The sequence below is a fragment of the Poecile atricapillus genome, chromosome 1, assembly GCF_030490865.1.
Source record: "Poecile atricapillus isolate bPoeAtr1 chromosome 1, bPoeAtr1.hap1, whole genome shotgun sequence".
Lineage (NCBI taxonomy): Eukaryota > Metazoa > Chordata > Aves > Passeriformes > Paridae > Poecile > Poecile atricapillus.
In genome coordinates, this window is record NC_081249.1 from 145,603,704 (window position 1) to 145,622,592 (window position 18,889).

An 18,889-nucleotide genomic window follows, 5' to 3' on the forward strand; every position below is an offset into this window, starting at 1 on the left:
TTCTACTTTATAGAAGTTCTGTGATGTAGGAATCCAGCTTCTTAAATCTCAGTGCTGGCAAAGCTGTGTATTTATGCTCGTAGGAAAGCTTTATATAAAAGCTTTCATCATCTCTTACCTACAGTGGTTAGACTGCTATGATATTGGGAAAAAAACTCTTACAGAGAGATGAGTTTTTTTGTTCTTGTCTGGGAACTCTTTCCTTTTCCAGAAAGTAATACCACTGGAGGAGACCACTGCCCTTAGACATGCTGTTTGTTTGGTGCAGTGTGTGCAGCTTCAGAGAGCTGCAGGTAAGATGCTGCTGTGCAGATGATCTCAGGAGGTGGAGTTTGAGCTGGGAAGATGCAGTGCAAGCCATAAGCAGAGTAGAAGGGTGGCTCTGTAACATAGATAATTGCAGTGCACCTGACAGACAGCCTTTAGAATGAAATCTGACCTTGGAGAAGTAATGTGAGGTACAAGCAAGTGCTCGATAAAGTGAGTAGGGAGACCTTAGCCATTCTGCTGTAGACAACCTTTGGTTTGTTTGAGTTTTGTTGATGTATATTTGCAAGACACAATTGTCATCAGTTACCCAGGGGTGAGGATTTCTAAAGCTGCTGGAAGAATGGTGCTGTTTGGGTGGCCTTTCTAAGTTCTGCCATGTGCACTGACATTTTCTGGCCAAGTGAAATGTGTGCCTTTGGTAATCTCAAAGGAACATAATGTGATGCTTGGTCCTCCAGGGATTGTGGTCAAGACCTCCTCTTCCAGAACTTGCCAGCAAGAAGGGATTATCACAAGATATTCTAAATTGAAAGGAATTCACAAGGATCATCAAGACTAGCTCTTAAGTGAATGGTGTTATCTATATTGTCAATATTCTATATGCTACCTATTGTATAAGAGAAAACTGCACATTCTGTAAGATTTACTTCTTTAAAATTTTCTGGACTTAGAAATAGAAGGCAGGGCATACTGTTAAGAAAGGTGATGTATGAATGGAGTAGTTGTGCTACAGTCACCTGCCAGAATAAGGAACGTGCTGTTCAAATTAGAGGACTCTGTGACTAGCTGCTGGTGAAGATAACACAGTTGTAACTTTTATTTTTGTGTGAATCTGGCAGCAGAATATCCAGTGTCCTTTTCACTGAGTCCCTATCATGCCTGCCTTGCTGCTGCGTGCCAGCTGTTCCATTGCAGGCATTTTTAGGCTGCCTTCCTCCTCCTCCTGTCTTCTGTTGCCCAGCTCAGTTGCCATCCCAGGAAGCAGCTGTCTTTTACGGAAGTAGGGTGATGTTCTCCATACCAAGATGGCAACGCAAGGCGCAGGATTTCATCAGTCTGCCTGGGCAGCAGCAGCAGCACAGTTTCCTACTTGCCCCAACTGTAGAGCTCATACTGCTTTTATGTCAAACTCACTCATACCAGAGTGAAATTTGTTGCTTGCCACTGTGGGCATCCATCAGCAGGCAATGCAGAATATGGCAATGGTAGAATCAGAATTATTCAGGGGAAATTCATGTGAGTGATGCCTTGGTTACCTTCTGCCACTTGCTCTCTACTGTGTCTGGTTTTTGAGCAGTGCCCTGTGCTGCAGATGAGGAAAGGCTGCCTTTGGGTGCAGGATTTCAGGGTTATCAGGTGATATTTCTGTCTTTGCTGAGCTTGAAGCTTCATTGATTGCTCTGATGGACTTGAGAATGAAGACAAATTTTGCTCATTATTTCCTGTTTGACTTTTCTTGTTCTTTTGCCAAGCAGTTTAAAGTTGGGATGATGACAGGTGGTATATGATTCAAGAGGCTATTGCAGCCGTGTGGTTTTCCAACATGTGTTACTTATGGGCAGTGGACTTTCTGGGACTCTCTCCTACCAGAGTCTGTATGTTGCAGCAGATAACTGTACATGTTTTACTGTGGTGAACAACACTTGATTTAGAAAAGTGAGAGACATTTGCAGGTTTCACAGTTCCAGCCTAGCTGAGGTCATTCAGTCAGACTGGCGTGTTCGTGAGGGCTGTTTGGCATCACTGGAGCTGCTGGATTGCCACTGTTGCCCTGCCTGTAGTCCTGTACTGACTTGTGGACAGCCTGATCTTCTTGGAGAACATGACCTGCCACGCAGCTGTGGAATTCATTTCACCCGAAGGAGATGGAAGTGTGATCCCACATATGGTAGACAGCATCCTGCTTTGCTTAAGATCATGATGGGGGTGAGGAAGGTCATTTCTATACCAGTAACAAAACTAAATACTCTCTAGTTCAGGGTGACGTTAATATTGAACTTTTTTCCTGGGTTTGAACAACTGTAACAAGACGGTCAAAAGCTTAATTTGTTTGAATAATGAATATCTTCGTCTTTTTGTCCATGTCTCAGCTGGCTGCTTATTTTAGAGAGACTTAATAGGTGCTCAATTGCAGTACATACAATATGTAATATTTCTGTAGTTCTTATGAGCCCTACCTGACAAAATGTTTTACTGGTGGCTTGAGATGTTTCTGACTTAATTCAGCATATATGGCTTGTAATTATATCTTCATTTGAACCTTTTGAAATTAAAACGCCTTTGCATGATCTTTTCATGCTCATAATATTTAATTGACCATTTATTTACACATTGGGGCTAAAATAAACATAATAGTTTAGAACTGGCTGGGTGGGAGAACTGCTAATGAGGAATGGTGAGACAGTTTTGTGAATATTTATGGGATTTTGGTGTTCATGGAAGAAGGCGATAGTCTTAGCTCCTTGTGTAGATAAACTGGGACCCTGAAAGGCAGCACTGGCATTTTGAGCTGCATATCTTAACTTTATCTTTTAATGTATGATTGGTTAACTTTTAAAGCAGTTAGTTTAACTTCATCTCACTAAGTGTTCTGTGTCTTACTGCACCAAGAGTATGGGAACAATTTTTTGTCTGTAGAATCTGGAAATTTTCAGTGGAGGTATTTCATTATTACATGAAGGTTATTTTAAACTGTTTGTGTTAGAAAGCACATTCTGGCCTTTTCTTAATAATCATTTTGAGATGTGAGTACAGTTTATGAAGAAAGCACACATACAAAGGCACATTCTTGGCTTTTAATGCAAGTTTGTTTTTTGTAGCAGAAATTCTATGCTGATCTTGAAAGAGATAATAAAATCTGTATGCTAACAGAATTAATATGGGGAAGAGAAAGCTAATATAAAGTTGAATTAAGATCCCAATATTTTATCACCTGGAAGTCTGAATCCATTATATTCTAAGATTTGACCTTCTGAATTACCGCAGACTTAATTTTGACTAGAAGGTAAAATGCTGATGTGAGTTCTTGCAGTTCATTTTGTAGGTAAAGCAGTTTTACAAGTTTGGAGCAGTCTGTCTCAGGTAGTGACATGAAATTCACATACATACCCCCACCCCACCCCAGTGTTATATTAGATGAACTGCTTTAAATATTGTTTAAAGGCTGGAATTAAAATCCTGTTGTGGTCTTGGAAAGACCAAATATTTTGACTAGATTGTTAGAGAAATTAACATATTGCTTCCATTTCTTAATTAAAGTTTTCATTAGAAAAATCTTCATTATTATGAAGGAATTTTGTAATTATTAATTTGATTTTAGGTGAAAATGGTAGAAACCATCTCTCTTGGATGTATACAGTTATTTATTTAAAGAAATACGTTTTCATTGTTAAGTATACTTAAAGTGAATTTGTGTAACTGAACTTTCTTTTCACTGACTTTAATGAGAATAGAAAAAAAAACCCAGAAACATTCTGGAGAGGAGCCCTGGGATTTATTGATTTCTGTGATAATTTATGTGATAATTCTTGCTGAGCATGTAGTTGTGGATTCATAATAGATTATTGCTGGTCAAAAATAATGTTACTAATTTTAATGACCATCATGAAATCTGGTAACTTCTGTGGAAGGAAATGTCTGAGAGATTATTATCATTGTTTTTTTAAACAATGTGCCTGTGAGATTTTGTAGCAATAGCAGTTGAATTCCTATCTACAGCCTCCATAAAGACTGCCATTACTATCCTTACAAGAAAAAGGCTTTAAATGCCAAGTGATAGGAAGAGGGAGAGGGGGAGGGAAGTATGCATCTGTTTGTAAGAGCAGATATGAAAAACTTTACTTGGAGTTCTTCCAAAAAACCTCAAACCTGAAGTGCAGACCGATCGATGTATCCTTTTATCACTTAATTCCATAAAGATCACACCTTCCTTCCTCTCCCCTCTTACCCCAAATGAATATATGCAAACACTGAAAGGAGTAAGGTGAAAGGTTTTGGTGTAGGTCTGAGAGGCTTCAGGTCTGTCACCATGAATAAAGAAAAATTCAGCCTTGACCGGAGTTGTGGCGAATTGGTATAATGGCGTAATAATTCCACACTGTGGGGTTGTTCTTTAAAGAAACACTTGAAATTATCTAAAAAAACATTGTCTTGTGAGGTACAGGGAGAAAATTACATAAGTTCCCAAAAACCTTTTATAGCCCATATTGGACTTCACTTTATTACTTTACCACCTCTGCTTCATTTCAGGCCATAGATTTTTTTTTTAAATTTTTCATTTTTAATATCCATAGAGTCATGGTCATAGTTTTGAGAGCAGGATTTTTAAGAAAAGTACTACAGCAGAATCTGAGGAGGGGAAGAAAATGTAAGTCACCAAGTGAACGTATTCTTGCTACTGTCATATGAATATTGTTCTGGTAGCTGATTCTAATACACTTGGATTTGGGGAATATTTTTTCCCTGAAATTACAGACATCAGGATTTTAGGAAGGTAAATGTTTATAAAAGATATTTCTTTAGTTATGTTGCTATATATAATTCTCAAAATCACTGAAGTCATGCTTAGATCTTAAAGCTTTGCAGTAAGCATGGGAAACATTAGACACAAAGTGAGGTTTTACATGCTGTGTTATCATAAGGAATGCTAGTTGTCTGTATACAAAATAGTACCAGAAAGCTGAAATTGTGTTGGAATTCTCTGTTTAGACATCTCTCACAGGGAATATGGTGACAGATTCCTTAAATGTTTTGTGAGTTCTCTGGGTGGTGAAACACGTGGCTCATATTAGAGCCTCTAGAGAGGTTGCAAAATATTTTTAAAGGTATTTAACTGGTGAGGGAGTTCAGAAGGCATTGCATTCTGTGTGCTTAAAAGAATTTGTAGCTTGTATCTGACTTTGTTAAGTTAGCTTCTGATTTGATTACATTTGTGTAAAGCAAATAGATTTGGGAAATAATTCTGTTAGTTCCTTGTAGTGTTCTGTAAAGAGTTATTATGAGAAAAGTGTTATGGAACAAATCAAAACTTGCATTGGACAGATATACAAATGTATGAATTAATTCCTACTATAATAAATAAGATTAGTGTAAAGAAAAATTTATGTTCTTAGAAGTTAACCACAATTGCAATGTTGGACACCAGAGTGCGTTCCTAAAAACATTCTGCCTATCTTTTACATGAAAGTGTACTTTTTCTGTTGTTAAGCTTAATAAGGGATGATCAAATGATTTTCTGATATTCTGACAGTCAGGAAAAATTATTGTATCTTTCCTCTGGGCTCACTTTTATTATTAAAACCCACCACTTTTTCACAAAAAAGCTTTGTACAAGGCTTCACAATTTCACTTTGAGTTCTAAATTAATATTAAAAATGCCTTTTGTGTCACTCGCCCTCATCCTTCTTTGCATTGGCTGCAGTCAAAAGTATGGTTGATTTAGTGTGAACAAGCTGAAGAAAACCCAGAGATAAGAGGGCCTTAATTATGTTTAGCTGTGGAGGATGGGAGCGATTGAAGTGTCTTGAACTGCCATGTAACAGCTGCCAGGCAGTGACTGAGTGGAGTGCTTGGGCCAGTGCAGTAATGGTGTAACAAGCAGTCATCTGTCATCCTGTGAATGACACACTTCGTGGCAGTTTAAGCTAATTTTCATTTCATAATTGAGACTGACTAGTGCACCCGTGGCTTGTTGCCACAATAATTCACATTTTGTGAACTATCTGGAGTACACAAATGCATCTCATTTAAATGTCTCGAGCTATAGAAACTTCTGCTTCTGAGTGTTTGGGAAAGGAGATCCTTCCACTGGAGTGAGCGAGCTCCGGGTGGTGCTGCGGCAGGTGGGTGTGAGCAGCTCTGCTGTGCTGCTGTGACAGCTGCAACACGGAGGTGTGGCCAGCTGGGCTGGCCCTGAAGGGACAGCAGCTTGGGAGTTGCGTTGCTTCACAACAAAGGCTCCATAGCACAGTCATTCTCTCTGATACAGTGCTGATTCCTGGGAAGAATAGCAGATTAAGACATGAAGACTTCCCAGCTGGTCAAATTGGATTGGGTGATTTCCTAAATGGATAGCTGCACCTTCTTCGCTATAGGTTCCAATAACTTTTGGAAGTTTTGATTAAATAATTAATCTGGGTGGTTTGGGGATTTTTTTTTTTTTTTTAAGTTCCATTTTATTTTTAGTTTTTAAACTTTCCCAGAGCTAGGAATTGTCCTGCTTGATTTTGTATCATGAAGAGAAATACTCTTATTGAAATCTGCTGGAGAATTCTATTGCTTTTTCACTGTTCCAGCAACATAAGAATTGGAAAATCATCGTTCCTTTTTTATTTTCTAACACTGCGATGCTGTAATTTTTGTAGCTTTCCCCACTAGAAAATTCGTTTTCTGTGGTGAAGAGCTTTGATCTATCTAGTCTGTGCTTGAGCTGACAGTGTTAAGTAGTCTGTGCTATCCTTCTTATCCTTGCTTTTTTTCTGCACCTTCCAGTTGCATTTCAGGGAGGGTATATTAACTAAAAGAACTGTATGGTACTGGAGCTGAGTGCAGTCTGATCTTACGCTGCAGCATCTTGCTGGCTTGGCTCTGCTCCTTTCATAATAATTCTTACTACTGTTTGCTTATTTGACAATTAAATTTTTAGAGGACTAAACATGAGTTATGACCTTTCCTAGACTGTAGTAATAGCTAAATTCATATTCATTGCTATTTATAATTGCGTTGGCTTTTTTAGCCTTCTTCCATGTGCTTTTCTCTGCTGTTTTTATCACAGAATAATTTCTTGAGATGATCTTGTCGTTCTAAAATCAGTTTAATCTACTCTGGAACATTTTGCATCACCTGTAAACAGTTGCTGAACTATTTTGTTTTGAGAGCATACCTGAATGAATGAAACATTGCTGGTTGTGGTGGAGAGCCCTGTTTTCCTTCCTGTTTTGTATATGAGCACACTACTACTCATGTGGATTTACCTAGTTTCTCTGTACCTGAATCCTACTTGCTGATAGACTCAGCAGCACAGCTATTCATTCCCCCTGAAGGCTTCTTAGAAAGCTGATACAAATTTATGGTTTGTTGTTCCAAATGTTTCCGGAATGTGGGCCACATGGACTGCTGGGCTGGACCATGCTGTGGGCTGGTGTAGAGCAGTGTTGCAGGATCAGTGTCCAAAATGCCATGGCTTTCGCTTTTGTGAAACATGGTATATGAGCCAAGGGTAAAGCTTCACTATGAATACAAGTCTATTTTTAGAAATCTTGCTAAAATACATCCTCCTAGTAATCTGGTTTACAGTGCAGTTGGTTCCTGAAATGTGTGCTCTAGATCTGTAGCTCATTTTGTCTGCCCTCTCTGCTCTCACTTAAGAACTGGAACCAAAAATATGGTGTGTGCTGGTATGTTTCTGGACTCCCAGTAGTAGGGAGTGATCAGCTCAACAGCACAAAGGTATGATTGACTGATTTATATTCCACCCTGTCTGATACTAAGCAGCAGGTGTTTGGCCTTGTTTAGTCAACACTGATTATTTGCTTATAAAATACTCATAGGTCCTACAGAAGTAAGTCCAGTGTAAAAATCTAAGATCTGTGATTGATTTACCAGTAAAAGATGCTTATTTTACTTGTAAAAGACTCTTTTTTTAAAATTTTGAAAATGCATTTATTTTTATGGGGTTGGATATACGTAACTTCAAGCTGCAATTTGTGGAATTGAATGATTAAAGAACATACTTTTTGGCTGTTTCAGCCCTTTTTGTACTTTCTTTTATATCTAATTTAATTCTGAAATTCAGCATGTATTTGTAAAGGTACCTTTTAAACTGAGATGTTTATGTTTGAAAACTGTTGAGTTGTCTGATATTTAGCTGCCCTAAATGTGAATTACTCACTTGGAAATGGCATGGGTTCGTTAGTTAAAATTATTTACATGTGTGCAGATGAGCTGCAAAGCAGAATTACTTGAACTGCTTTCCACCAGGTGCATAGCTAGTGTTTCTTTACTAAACTTCTGCTTATTTTCTGTTATTTCAGATAATACAATTCAACTCACTTTGTATCACATCAAGTGTTTAGGAGACCTGTTTTCCACCAGTGACTGACAATCTGCAGGGTATTTTTAGAGTGAGCCTACAAAACAAGGGGATTACTGCCTTATATCTCTGCTCTTAAACCTCTTAGCATATTGTTTAGGACCATCGTCAGAGTTTGCAGTTGCTGTGGTGTCTGATGAATTGGGACATTTGCTTTAGAATAGTTATTGATGGAGAAAATGAGGCTTGCTTTCTTTTATTTGCTGAATTTCACAGGTTTGTGAGAGGCAAATGATTTATCTCATATTTGCTGGAAGGAGCATTGCTTATCTTTACCAATAACTTCTGCCTCACAATGATCAAACTTGTATTTTTGTGACAGTTTAAGAGTCTGAATGTTTACTTTGGTGATACTTACGTTACATAACATTGTGGAATACAGACTCCTGTGTTTAATTGCTGCAGTCTGGGGGTATTTATGTTTGAAAAGTGTATTTCACAAAATCCTAAGCTTTAGGACAGGGCCTCTGGTAGCTGAATGTTTTAGTGACATAATTCTTAACAGTGTGTTGGAGTACAGTTCATTATTTAATTTCCTGATATTTCATAAACTGTTAGCAATTTTTGTTTAAGTCTGGCTTTTGCCAGTAAAATGTTGCTGTCATAACTTTGTTTCTTCCCCTTCTTCCACTCTCATCTGTGGTGCAGATAGAATTGTCCAGTGCTCTGGAAAAGTTGTGGAGTGCTCACATGATACCTTAGTTCAGGTATAAGACAGCAAGAAATCTGATGGATTTGAGGATGTCTTGTACTTCACACCATGTGATAACAGTGCATCATGATTTCAAAGAATGCTGTCAGAGACATTATTGCACAGCTCTGATCTCTTTGGTCTTACATAAAGAGTTTAAGGTTGCCATTTCTGCTGCATTTTCAAAATGTGATCTAAATATTAGTTTCACTGCTGAAAGGTGAGTTTTCGACAGCTGGTGTGCTTGCTTCAGTAGACTTTCAGTTATGTATCCAATAATTTATCTCCAACAAGGAAAATCCCCCTAATTGGAATGCTAAATAATAATAATAACAACAACAAAATGTGTTTGCTGGCTGAACAACTGAAGAAATGCTTCACCTTTATGCATACTTTGATAGAATGCTTACTTGTAGTTTTGTATTATTAGATGTTAATTGGGTAATGAAAGGGTGAATGGGTTGGAAGGCCGTGTGGTGAATAATGTGGTTAGTCAGCCTGTATTGCGAAACAGGGCTGTTAACGTTTTAGTGAGCATGCTCACACGGTTACATGCCTTCATTTGCTTCAGTGTGACAGTGCTGGATTTAATTAGATTTTATGGGATCTAAACTTACAAAAAGGCTCAAAGTTCTGCATTCAGAATCTGACACATGGGGTGACCTTTTCTTCCTTAGAAGATAAGGGAACTCTGTGTGCTTGTGCTGGTGAATAATTGCAGAGAAGCTGTTGCAGGGCAATTGCAGCAAGTTTTGGCTAACCTTTACAGGAGGCTTGGAGAGATAGGACATTACATGTTTTTGTACTGTGTAAGTGGGAGAGGAGGGAAGAGTGTTTGCTTAGCAGCAATGCTTAATAAGGATTTTTCAGAGAAGTAAAACTCCATCCTGGCAGCTTCATAATAGGCAAGTACAGACTATTTACCTTGGCAGCAATCAACTTGCCTTCCTAGCTTGCCTCTTTTTTTATAAATGAAATGGTCTTACATTGTAATCTTAAATTTAGGGACTCAAATTGTACATTAGACAGCAAAAGAGATCTAAATGTTTTGAACTGCTTCTATTTGTGTTTGTACTGCAGGTAAGCCTGCCAAACCCAAACCTCATCCCAAGAGAATGACTTGAAACAAGCATGTTTCCTCACTGATGTCCGTGTGTCCTGGTTATAGCCAAAATTTACAGTAATGTTGAAGTGGCAGCAGTGAACTGAATTTTATTGGAAAAAGCAATGTGAAATATTCTTCGGGAATATGGAAGTGTAGGCTGTTCACATTTCCTGGTGCAGACCATGTGGATTTCATAGTATGATTCAGGTTTTCATAATGCTCAAAAGATAGCTGTTAAGTATTAGTCTGTGGACAGGTATGACCAGGTTGTACTTGCACAAGAGCAAGAGTGTACAACACTGAGCTTTCTAAGGATACAGATCTTCACAGCCATGTGGAGGAATGTCTCTGGAGTGTTTTCCTAGTAAGTAGGTTAGGTAAACACATTTTTGTCAACGAGATTAAGATTATTTGCATTTCCTCTTAGGTCTGAAATATCAGGTAGTTTTGGCAGGAAGAATGCATCCTGATACAGAAAGCTTTGTTGTCAAGAAATGCAAGAAAAATTTATTAAGAGATGGATGAGGTTTTTGCTCCGAGTTTCAGACTCTTTTTGGCTTGGCCCTTCAGCAGTGTTAGGTGTATTTCACTGGGGAAGAGCACATAAGGGAGCAGATGGTTGTGCAGCTGCTTAGTCCTCACCTGTGTGTGGCCAGTGGGCAATACAGGTATGAATGAAACCATTTTTTTTTCTTTTACATTACTTAACCTGATAACATGAAGTTAATTGAATTTGTTTTATATGGAGGCTTGTAAATTTTAGAATGATCCCTATAATACATTGTTCTTAAAACTGTATTTCCCTGCAGCTTGAAGTGCATACTTCCAGGAATTTTGTTCATGTGTCACTACTACTCCTGCTGGTTCATTCTTGTAGGAGGACTTTGTACTACAAATCAGAAGGATAGCACCCGGGGTTGGGTGGGTGTGGGGCAGGAGCGTGTTCCCTCCTGCCCCTGGGTACTCTGCATTTGTTGCAGGCTGCAGAGAGTACTTTGCCCTTGTTTGACCCATGACTTACTTTTTTCTAAGTTGGTAAATAGGAAACAGTATTAAATTCTGAAGGAAAACGGATAGTAATCCCAAACCTGCTGAATGGTTTTTAAAAACTGACTGAAGACTTAATACCTGTTTTATCCTTTTTCATTGCAAACAGAAAAGATAAGAGATAATTGAATGCAGATTAAATAACCTTTGTGAAGGCTAGAGTTCATAAGAAAGATAAAAAATGTTTGTGCTGTTTCTTTGTCCTGAGTGTTGAAACTCTAAGTGGTTGCTAGTTTATAATCTAACCAGTTGAATTTGTGTGTGCAGTTCAGGTGCCCAGGTACCCATATTGTCCTTCTGCCCTGCAGATTCTGTAGTTTGGATTGCCCAGTAGCAGCAACTGCTCTGCAAGAAACACCTATCCACAGTGTAAATGAATTGCTTATCTAAAGGTATGGTTGCATGGGTAAACACTTGCAAAGCTAAGCTCCAAATTTGCATCATCAGCAGCTTCTTCCTGATCTAACTTCAGTTACTATGAAAGTTTACCCATCTCTCACTGAAGGGTAAATTGCTGGCTTGTGCTCACTGAAGGGTAAAAGTGAACACAGCTGTACAGCAGAGCAGCTAACAAGACATGAATTAACATGCCGGTTTATCTTGCAGTAATTTGTTCTGCAGCCATAACCTGATGATGCACAAGGCAGTGAAGCCAAGACTGCTTCAACATGCACTTTTATCCATGACAGTGTTGTGTCTGTTGCTTCTGACAACTCTGCCCCTGAGCTGTCAGTGGACTGATAGAGGTGTAAATGGTAGTTTTTCTGTTGGTCAGAAGAATAATGATGATCCAGCACTCCTTAAATTGCCTTTGGAGTTCTGTTTCCAAAATATATAAATTTGTATAAAAACAAATGGCAACATAAATTTAAAAACTCATTTGTCTTTTTGATACCTTTCGTAGGTAGGTGCTTTGGGAGATGGTCTAACATCTAGTCTCATGCTGTAATCTCTTGAATTACAAAAGTGGTGGTGATTTTCATGTTGTGTGGGTGGTTTTGTTTTGTTTTGTTGGGGTTTGTTTTGCGTGTTTTTTTTTTTCTCCAGTGGGAATGACCAGTCAGATACTCAGCTGTCTGCAGTAAGATAACCTTGAAATGTATCGGGACCCAGTGTATCTCTGTTTCCTTATTTCTCCAGAAGGCTCAGGGCTTTCAGCCTTTGTTGGCAGTTTGTCTCTGATGTAATGTTGTGTTTTGTGATTTAATTAGATTTTGAGTTCCCTATCTTGACTTTTCACTAGGTTTATCTTCAGAGTCCTCTTTCTCTCGGTCCAAGCTGGATTTGTGAAACTGAAAATGAAATAGAGAGTTTTGGTGTTTCAGTTTGTCTCTTGGGTGATTTTAAAATACTTCCAATTACATGACCAAAATAAGTGGCTAAATAAAAAAAAATCAAAGTCTGATAACTTTCACCTTACATAATCCCAAAACATAGTATCAAGTTTTTTACGGTGATGCTGTCAGTTTAGTAGAGAATACCCTGATAGTTTATTGCAGCCTAGGCTGGTGTCTGTTATGTTGGCAAGCACACAGGGCTTGCATGGAAATGTGAAGTGCCCTACAAAGAATTCAAGTAGAAAATGCTCACTCATCTCTCTTTAGAGCTTCTGTACAGAGATTCTGACTTCCAGACAGAATTAGTAAAGTAATTAGTAATCTTCCAGACAAGATTAGTAAAAATTTCAGCACTTAATTGGAGCAATTCACATGCTTTTTTCCTGAATCTTCAAATATGCAGCCTGTGTGAATTGTTCTATTTAGCACTTTCCCATGTTGTCCTGACATGCATGTTACCAGCAAATTTGGTATTTATAGGACGTACTGTTTTGCAACCTACCCATAAGTCTGATATTTCAGAAAACCCAAGTGTGACCATTGGAGAGAGCTTACTGGTTGCCTGACAATAAATTAATTTTGTTCTTTGTCAGCATTTCTATCAGATAGAATAAGCTATTTTTAAACTGTTTGTTGCCAACATGACCTCAAAATTAGAACACGTAGGAATATGGGTTTGGTTTTTGGTGAAAAGGAAATACTTTGGGCAAAATGCCACTTCAGTTTCTCATACAAAAGGTAGTTGAGGAGCTCTTATTCTTATCCTCCCCTGGGGATTGAGATTCCTGGTCAGAATAAATGTCTGATAAGGCGCCAGTCTCATGGGCACCAGTAATGCCTGGGAGGGAGAAGTCCAACAGAATGCTCGCATAAGCAAATGTTATGATAAGGCAATTAGACTGCGGTTTTTCTCAGTGCTACGGTGGTTGTGTGCTGTCCTCAGTCCTTGCTTTGCTCTTTACTCAAGTTTTTGAGATTCAGAGTTACCTTGAGATCTTCAGAACTGACACATGAGCATTACTGCATCTAATTGTATCTGCTTAAGTCTGTTGCCCCTCTTGGCAGAGTGGAGTATCTATGTCCATTTGTCCCTCACTGGAGTGCGAGGTCAGGCAGCTGGGCTGTAAGCCGCATGCTGAGCAGATTTCTGCACTTCTCATTGAAGCAGCTGGAGCAGTGGTTTTGCTCATCATGCTGTGGCACTGCCAGTCTGCAGCAGGGACAAGATTGGGTGTCTGTCCTTATGAGCTGAGGTGCCACGTAGAGATTTGCTGCAGTATGTTTCACCTGCCCAAGGTGATTGAATGGCCTCCCTTGAAATTCTGATTCCTTTAGACTGATGTGCAGAGTCTTCCATCTGCAGTTTGTAAAACAAAATATAACTAATATTGCTGTAAAGCCTCTCTAAGCCTTGATGGAGAACAGAGGCTTTGCAGCTCCTCTTAAAACTTGGAGAATTGCCTTTGCACATTCAGAGATTTTAAAATGGCTTATAGCTTGTAAAATAAGCAATGTTTATAGAAGAGCATTGTGGTTTAACCCCAAATGGCAACTAAACCCCATCCAGCCGCTTGCTCAGTCTTCCTGGTGGGATGGGCAAGAGAATCAGAAAAGCAGAAGTGTAAACTTCATGGGTTGAGATAAAGATATTTTAATAGGTAAAACAAAAGCCACACAGGCAAGCAAAGCAAGAAATTAATTTAATGGTTCCCATGGGCAGGCAGGTGTTTGGCCATCCCCAGGAGAGCAGGGCTCTATCACGCAGTGGTTACTTGGGAGGACAAACACCATCACTGTGAACGTACCTCCTTCCCCTTGCCTCCCTCTTCCCCCAGCTTTACATGTTGAGCATGGTGCCATATGCTGTGGGACGTGCCTGTGGTCACTTGGGCTCAGCTCTCCCAGCTGTGTCCCCTCGCAAGTTTTTGTGCCCTGCAGCCAACTCAATGGTAGGGTGGGGTGAGAAGCAGAAAAGACCTTGACTTAGTGTAAACACGCCTTAGCAACAACTGAAACCAATGTGTTATCGACATTTTTCTCAGCCAAAATCCAGAACACAGCCCTGTACCAGCTATTGGGAGGAAAATTAACTCTGTCCTAGCTGAAAGCAGAATAGAGCTGCTTCAGGTTATTGAGTGGTAAGAAATGAGCATGTTTTTTATTTTGCACATGTTCTAATCTCTAAATCCACTCAAGTAAATTCAAGAAAATATTTTACGTTCCTAGTTACTACGAGCGTTTTGTAGCTATGAAGGAATGAAATTAACACTTCTTTATAACTGAATATTTGTGATTGAGAATCCTTCAGCAACTTCCCATCCCTGCACTTAGACTGCTTGTTAGACCTCCTGGCTGTTCTAGGTACCTGCTAGGGACAGTTGCTTATAGCATTTGGTGTACATCCCAAGCCTTCACTTAATTTGCATTTGGATTTGGGTTGCTTGCAGTGTCACACCTTGTCGCTTTCAAATGCTCATCAAGCAACTTTGAGTAAAGTGTTTGCTGTAAAAGCGGTGTTTGGTGTGGCTGTTTTCTAGTGTAGAAACACTTCAGGAATTATCTCATATGCTGAAAGAATGTTCCAGAATGCTGCAAGACACAGGAATAATGGAATTCAAATGCCACTGTACTTGTGTGACTACTGTGCTTATTTGCACCTGAACAATTAGCGTCACCACACATAAATTACCCAGTCCCAGTGATATGGTGGTTTCTTTATCCATGGGTATATTTTTGGCTTAATACTTATCTTACAATATTTCTTTTAATAGATGATGGAAAGATAGAAGATTCTAGAGAAATTAGCCAGTATCATGCCACTAAGATACAGTGGGAACTGGCTTGTTTAATCATCTGCTGCTTGAGGAGAAGAAAGTTAACAGCTGCTGAAGGAGGTTTTAGGGAGTCAGTAACAAAACACACAGCTTTTTGTTATTTGGAATAAAGTGCACCATGAGATACAAAACAATTTAGTATTTGTAATTAGTGGTGGGCAGTGATTTTCTATAATGCTTTTAATTTCTGACTTTTGTTCAGCTTTGAAATAGTTGCATGTCAGATACCACAAACATGAATGTGTTGATTTTTCTCACCTGTCATATAGTTTTGACTGGAAGATACTAGTTATTTTCAAGGTTTAAAATGGTGTTCTAACTGGTTTTAAAGCAGTTTTCATTCATAAGCCAGCTGTTGACACCCATAAATGTCTATATTCTGTAGTTTATTCAATTTAATGGGAAGTAAGCATAAGTAATCTCATTAGATTTTGTTGCCTTGCACTCTGCAGCATCTTTTTTTCCAATCAAAATGAGATGTCACGGTTGTGAGAAGGCTCCTTTTTCAGGAAAGACTACCAAATCTCAAGAAGCCTTTCAGTATGTCTTCAGTATTCCCCACTTTGTATCCCACATGATTTTGCTTCTTTAGGTGAATATTGAGTCTTTTTAATAGTACAAATTTCTCTGATAGCTTCTCGGCTACTTGTAGTTTGAATCTAGTAAAGGTGAGCATGTCTAAAGCGTAGATTGGATTGTATCTAGAAATTGATACAGAAAGGCATAGTGTATACAAAGTTTTGAATTCTAGGCTTCAGAAGTGCAATTGCAACACTGTCTTCCCCTTTTGAAGAAGTGCATTTCTCATTTAGCCATAAGAATTGTACCAGTAGACTAAGCAAGGACTTGACTGTTCCTCTCAGTAAAAGTGTGAACAGCACAAGCATCTTTTAGGAGCAGTTTTAGAGCTATGAATCCTTGCCTTGCATGAGTGCCTTGGAAGCTTTTGCTATTGATGTCCTGCTTGGTTGCTTTAGGTAGGCGTTTAAATTTGGGGAGGCAGGATTTCATGTGCATCACTCTTCAGAGCTTCTCTGCCAGCTATTTTAGGTAACCATATGCTCCCAGTAATAGTTATTCCTGGGTCTAATGCTTCAGTTGCTGTGGAAAGATGTTAAACAAATAATGTGGATTTGTATTTTCCATTTTGAAGTGAATAGCCGTCTTCCTCTGAATCTGTGCCCAAAATATTTTCCTCTCACAGTCTCTTCCATTCATCTTTTCAAAAGCTCAGGTTTATCACAGCATCATTTGTCATGATAGTGGTTGACCCAAAGTGGCTAAATGTGTGTTTGGTGCCTATTGGCAGTATTCTTTTTTTCTTCTTCTAGGACGTGAAAATCTGAGAAATGAACAAATTACGGCAAAGCTTTAGGAGAAAGAAAGATGTCTATGTCCCAGAGGCCAGCAGGCCTCATCAGTGGCAGACTGATGAAGAAGGCGTTCGTACTGGCAAGTGTAGCTTTCCTGTTAAGGTAAGAGTTTCTGCTTTCTTTTGGATATCCATGAGGTACTCTTGCCATGAATTTGGGGTTTTTTTGGCAAGCATAAACCAGAGACACGCTTCATTACACACTGACCTATTTTACAGTCAGATCTCCTTCCAGAGGATGTGGCTTTTTTCTTAAAACCAGGTGTCTCATGTAACAAATGCCTTGGAAAATCAGTCTGAGATATCCTACCTTATTATCTAGTTGAAATAAATCATGTAGCTAGATAGAGGAGTAATAAAATATTTGTCTTCATTTTTTTGGAAGATCAGAAATGATAGTCCTCTTGAATTGCATGGAAAGGTACTCAGTTCTCTCTGTTAAAAGTGTAGTTGTGGTAACAGTTTGACTTGTAAGGTAAGTGGTGAGCTGTGCTTGGAAAGCAAGCCTTCCTCCCTCTTCATAATAGAAAATATTTTCAAGTAACACCTGGGGTTTCAGCCGGTGCATGAGGTTATAAGCACCTGCTAACTTCTGAGAATGCTTCTGTGCTGTGGTCTTGTGTGTGTATATTACAGACTATTAATGCATATGAAACTGAAATTACCTTTTGAAATTCTGGTAACTCATTCCAGATTATCAGAATATTATAAATAGGTATATTTCTGTTTTGTGTCCAATTCTCTTTCCTCTTTATTTAAGAAACAACAATTTAAATACTTTAGAGTAGTATTTAATATTAATACTTAATAAATACCAGAATAAAAATAAATATAAAATGTAGGGTAGCTTGTTACATATGCTCCCCTTTCTTCCTCCAGGTACACTAATAGTAGATCTACAATAGGTTGGAAGCAGATGATGCTTGAGGAAAGCTAATGGGTTAAATTAGCTTTCCTTATCTTTCCTCATTTCCTATTATCTGTGTACAAGTCTATGGTTCTGACACCTAAGGACCTTTCATTAGTTTTTCTCTTTATTATGCTTAAAGTAATTCTGTCTGATTGTTAAACATGTGATGTTGCTAGGTGGAATTCTTTAAACTGACTTGAATATTTTTGTGAATTTGTGGATTGCTGTAGGTGTGTGGTAAATATGAGAACTTTCACACAAGGTTAATGCCCTGCTTTACCCTACTAGAGTTGTTTGTGTGCTTTTGTATACTCAAGTGTATACAACATTTCTAGTTCATGGCTGCTTGCTTATTTTTGTCTTGAGTTATTTTTCTACTAAGAGGAAGGAACTGTAATTCTGTACTAAACAGAGATGGTGTTTTGCCAAAGCTTTGGAAGTAATTGCTCAAACTTAGATTGAGGTTGAACACTGTCTAGGAGAGAGCAGAGTTTTAAGTTTGAGGATGGTGATTTTTTTCATAACTTAGGCATTACACGGGTTGAAAAGCAGAGTGCTCAATTTCTAGGCATTTAGTTTTATTCAAACTTTTTCAATCCTTTACTGAACACAAAGTGTGTGATCCACTTCACACTGTTAAAAGACTGACTTCTTTTAAACTCTCAGTCAGGACTTGCACTTCTAATGACAAGTGCTTCCTGTATTTAAATGAAGCATTCATCTGTTCTGGGCAAATGCACCCAAAAGTCAAAAAAAGGTTTTGGCCTAGTCTGTGCTGAAAAGGCATAGAAATGGATGAACCTTTGCATCATGTCATCATAGTGGGATTTATGTGCACTCATTAGTCCGCTTTCAGTTAGAATTCACTGAATTAATCTAATTTGCTTTTAAGGTAAATGTAGGGGACGTTTCTTGATTTGGTCAGTATGGTAGACTATTAATATCCAAAGAACTTGCAATTAGGTGAAAACTTAAATTCAGAACAATTTGATATTAAGAGGTGTTTTATCTTACTTGATTAGAATTTATTGTCCAAAAGAGTGTGCCTAGATATGGACAAAGTGGAAATTTTTATAAGGCTTGAGATGCAGAGTGGGTGTTAACTGGTGTTTAATAGATAGAGACAGGAAGTATGCCATTGTGAGGGAACAAGATAAACCAGATGTAGAGTCATCGCTTTAGTGGGTGGTACTCTATTTTGCTCACAGAAAGAATAGGACTTGTGCTATTGAAG

At 38.6% G+C, this 18,889-nt stretch overlaps 1 protein-coding gene across 17 annotated transcripts in view; it reads left to right on the plus strand.

Annotated features, from left to right (window-relative positions):
* Positions 1-18,889, plus strand: part of NUMB (NUMB endocytic adaptor protein) — a 92,232-nt gene that overhangs the window by 40,619 nt on the left and 32,724 nt on the right. For 6 of the 17 annotated variants that reach the window (XM_058837813.1, XM_058839148.1, XM_058838399.1 and 3 more), the window contains exons 1-2: positions 6,210-6,362; positions 16,705-16,848. In XM_058837813.1, coding sequence (XP_058693796.1) covers positions 16,723-16,848 — 126 coding nt within the window. In that variant the 5' untranslated portion in view covers positions 6,210-6,362; positions 16,705-16,722. Of the gene's footprint in view, positions 1-6,209; positions 6,363-10,802; positions 10,824-11,574; positions 11,595-16,704; positions 16,849-18,889 lie in introns of those variants that run through there. The other 11 variants (XM_058838742.1, XM_058838829.1, XM_058838905.1 and 8 more) reach the window with 4 other exon arrangements.